This window comes from Montipora foliosa, chromosome 2, assembly GCF_036669935.1.
Source record: "Montipora foliosa isolate CH-2021 chromosome 2, ASM3666993v2, whole genome shotgun sequence".
In the NCBI taxonomy this organism is placed as follows: domain Eukaryota; kingdom Metazoa; phylum Cnidaria; class Anthozoa; order Scleractinia; family Acroporidae; genus Montipora; species Montipora foliosa.
This window is the reverse complement of record NC_090870.1, coordinates 42,627,733-42,631,383: the sequence shown is the minus strand read 5'-3', so window position 1 is coordinate 42,631,383 and position 3,651 is coordinate 42,627,733. Positions and strand designations below refer to the sequence as shown.

Genomic DNA, 3,651 nt, shown 5'->3' with positions numbered 1-3,651 from the left:
GTGTTGGGTTTGAAGTAAAGCAACTTGAAGCCATGTCGATTCTTCATAGTACCTAAGTATTTTTTTGTTCGAAAAACATTATGTTTTACTTCTTTGAACGTTTTTAAACAACGAAACGCCAATTCTTTGGTAACAAATAGGCATAGTGGTGAAAATCTGAGAGGGAATGTTTCACAATTTTTAGCAACTTTAATTTCAAAATTTCCTCACCACTTCAATACGGGTGGGGGACTGTGCATTTTAGAGCCCCTACCCTACCCTACCCTACCCTACCCTACCCTCAGTCTCCGTTCTCTCGATGCTGCACATCAAAACATGGCGGACGGACCGTCAGAAGTAGTCGTTCCAGGGCCATGATATTGCAAAGTTCTTTTGGTAATCAACTGTATTTTTATGTTTTATTACCTACCAAAGAGCTTTTTATTGTGTTTGGGTAGGTAGCCTAATGAAACATGTTCTTTGGGACTGCATAGTAGAAGACATAAAGTTGCGTAGGAAAAGGCTGCTTCTTGTTAAATCTGTTTTGATGATGTCGATTCTTTTAAAAGTATTAATACAGCCACCAAGTTGCGAGAAAATTAAGGGCTGTTTCCGTGTTTGGTTAACCTCTATATTTTGATGGCCACTGTTATCGGCATCATGATGTACTTATGATTTTTTTTTGGGAAAGACGGTGGTTATAATTATGCAAGCATCGCGTACAATTTTTCCGTTTTCACGCGCTAAAGCCTCTGTAATAGACCTCCCTCGTTACACGCATATTTCCCTCGTTTTCGGGAGAATAAGTAATTTTCTTCTGTAACGGAGTAATACTAAGTCGATCGACTTTAAATCAATCGGATATATACAATGTGGACATTAACGATTTAAGCTTACAACTAAATGAGCAACTGAATGAGTATTCCTGTCAATGTTTTGAATTTATCATCAATGTTTTCATTTGTTATTGTCTGTCGCCTTTTTTTGGTAGTGTTGCAGTTTAGGATTACGCTCCAGATATTAGGCTATCATTAACTTTACTCACAAATGAAGTTACTTCCGCATACAGTTTTCCACATTTCTATATCGTTAAATAACCTTTATGTTGTTATTTTTAATTGATATTTTTTAAAAAAGTTGAATAACAGTGTTTCAAATTGTGAGTGTTGACTAAAATGACGTAGATTTGAATTTGTTTTGTCTTTTTTATTAGATATAAGTATGTTGGAAGACTAAAAAAGTCAATACAACTTGTTGTGTTTGGCAAGTACAGTCAACAGCCATGGCAGAACAATCTCTAAATGAATTTTCACAGGGCTGTCAAGCAGATGACTTGCTCCAGAATTTAACACAGAATCTTTCCCCAGAAGCAGCTGAACATGCAAGAAAGCTGGTGATGGCCATGCAGAATGGACCTGAAGAAGACACACAAAAGTCAAAAGCTCTTTTGGAATTGCTGTTATCAAAATCAAGCAAGGCAAATGCTGATGAGAAACCGTCATTGGAAACTGAGAGCCATGTGGTGTCAGATAATGGTGGGCAAAACACCACTGAACAGTTGCACTGTACAACTGTTAACTCACAAGCGTGTGTAAGTGGCAATGAAGTTGAGAAAAATGGAAATGAAATGACCAGGGAGGATGTAAATTCAGCAGAAGTTGGTGAAAAGGACTTTGATGCCACAGCAGATGAACCATTAACTGAATCTGAGAAATTGACTGATATTGCTGGTGACAAAGAAGTTATGAATCAACTATCTTTTAAAGAAGAATCAACAAATCAAATACCTGTTAATGGCAAAAATGGTACAGGTGGTGGAGATGGAAATTTGATTGTGAGTGAAACTGAAAAATTACCAGAGCTTTTGTCACTGAAAGCCAATGATTGTGAAGATCACTTAGAAACTGAACTTCCCGCATTGGATGAAAAAGGTGGGAGCAACTTGATGGAAAAAGTGCCCCCCACTGAATTTCACTCTCGCATAAACCTTCTTTCAGAATCTACAGAGACTGATAGAACTTATCCTTCATGTAACCCAGTTGGTTACGAGTCATCGTCAGAGGATGCCCAATCATCATTGCATTCTGATGTTTCTTCAATATCAAGTGAATTGTCTGATAGAATGGGTGCATCAACCGAAGCATTGAATGCAAAATCAGAAGAGGCAAACAGTATTGATTTAAGAAACAATGAAGGGGAAAGTGTCACACCTCTGATGGAAACTGTGCATAGTGAAACTGTTGCCTCTGATGGAAGTAATGAAGTGCTGAACATGGAAACCTCTCAAGAAACAGTCACTGAAAATACACAAGTCTTGGAAAGAAAGCTCTCAGTGTTATCAACAGGTACTCAAACGTCATCTGATGAAAACCTCCGGGGAGATCAAGCAGTAGGAGATCAGGAATCTTTGGATCATGATGCCCTGAGTAGTATCCTGGCAAAAAAGGGCAAGGAATCATCAAGAATGCCTTTCTATTACCAGCCAGAGATTGTTATGCATGGACAGCAACCTTTCCTAGTACTTCAACCTGTTGTATTGGCTTCCTTGCCATGTAAGGAAAATGAAGGTTCTTGTCATGGGGAGAAGGATGTAGACAAATCAAAAGTCCCAGTAATTTTGCCTCTGGCCTCCCATGATGTTGACAATGCAACCAAAGATGCTGTCTTAGATCAGATTAATGGCACTTGCTCTGTGACATCTTTTATGGGTGATTCCAAAGATTTCTTGCTTCAGAATGGACAAAGATTTGGTGATGTACCTCCCTCACTGAATTCAGTTCGGTTATCTGGATTTAATGAACAGGATGGGAATAAAAGGTCTTTAGATGCAGTTGTGGCAGTTACTAGTGCCTTGCCAGTGGAGGAAAACAAAGCTGAAGGCTTGCCAGAGTGGGTGCCTCCATCAGAGCTTGATAAGGCATTCTCTGCTGTCAAAGAAGGCCTTGCAGTATCAAGCAGTGAAAAGACAGCAACCTCCTTGACGTTTCCAAGCATAAGTTTACCAAATACAAATCCTTTTGCAAGAGACTTGGAAGCAATGGACAGAGGGAATGGTGATGTCAAAGTCGATGATGTGACAAGCTTGGGTCTGGATAAAGTACTCCAGCAGTCATTGTTTGGACCTCCTACTTCACTGAGCGTGTCGCCTCAGGGTGCAAGACCTAAGCAACTCAAAGGTAATCAGGAACCTGCTCATTCTGTCCAATCAAGAAACCCATTTACCCCTGATTTGACACCTAAGAAACATGGAAAAAGACAAGATCAATGCGTTTCTGAGGAAGAAAATGAAGTAGTTGTTGCTGCAGATGTGCATTCTCCTGTCATAAGTCAACCACCAAACAGGTCTCCCAGGCATCGACTTTCCAGCGAATCCATGGTTACTCTAATTGAGACTACATATACTGACACTCCAACCAGCTCTGTTGAATTAGCAACTTCAGTTGCACAAGAGCCCATACACACAACCCAAGTTAAGGAAGTGCCTATTCAACATGATAGAAATTTGAATGAAGGAACCCAGTCAGTCCATAATAAAAGAGTACTGAAAGTGGTAAGTTCATTTCCATAAGCTTAGGTAATTTCATTTGAAAGAGAGTATAATTATTAATTTTGCAATTGTCTTGTTTATTATAATAATGCATGGTCACAATCTATTTCATGGAGGTACTGTGT

At 39.3% G+C, this 3,651-nt stretch overlaps 1 protein-coding gene across 4 annotated transcripts in view; it reads left to right on the top strand.

The window, feature by feature from the left end:
- Window positions 1-289: 289 nt before the first annotated feature.
- Window positions 290-3,651, top strand: part of LOC137993165 (zinc finger FYVE domain-containing protein 16-like) — a 29,510-nt gene continuing 26,148 nt past the window's right edge. The window contains exons 1-2 of one of the 4 annotated variants that reach the window (XR_011121820.1): window positions 290-433; window positions 1,193-3,529. Coding sequence is in view for 1 of the 4 variants with exons in the window: in XM_068838860.1 (XP_068694961.1) it covers window positions 1,262-3,529 (2,268 nt within the window). In the remaining 3 variants the exon portion in view is untranslated. The remainder of the gene's footprint in view (window positions 434-1,192; window positions 3,530-3,651) is intronic. The other 3 variants (XR_011121821.1, XR_011121819.1, XM_068838860.1) reach the window with 3 other exon arrangements.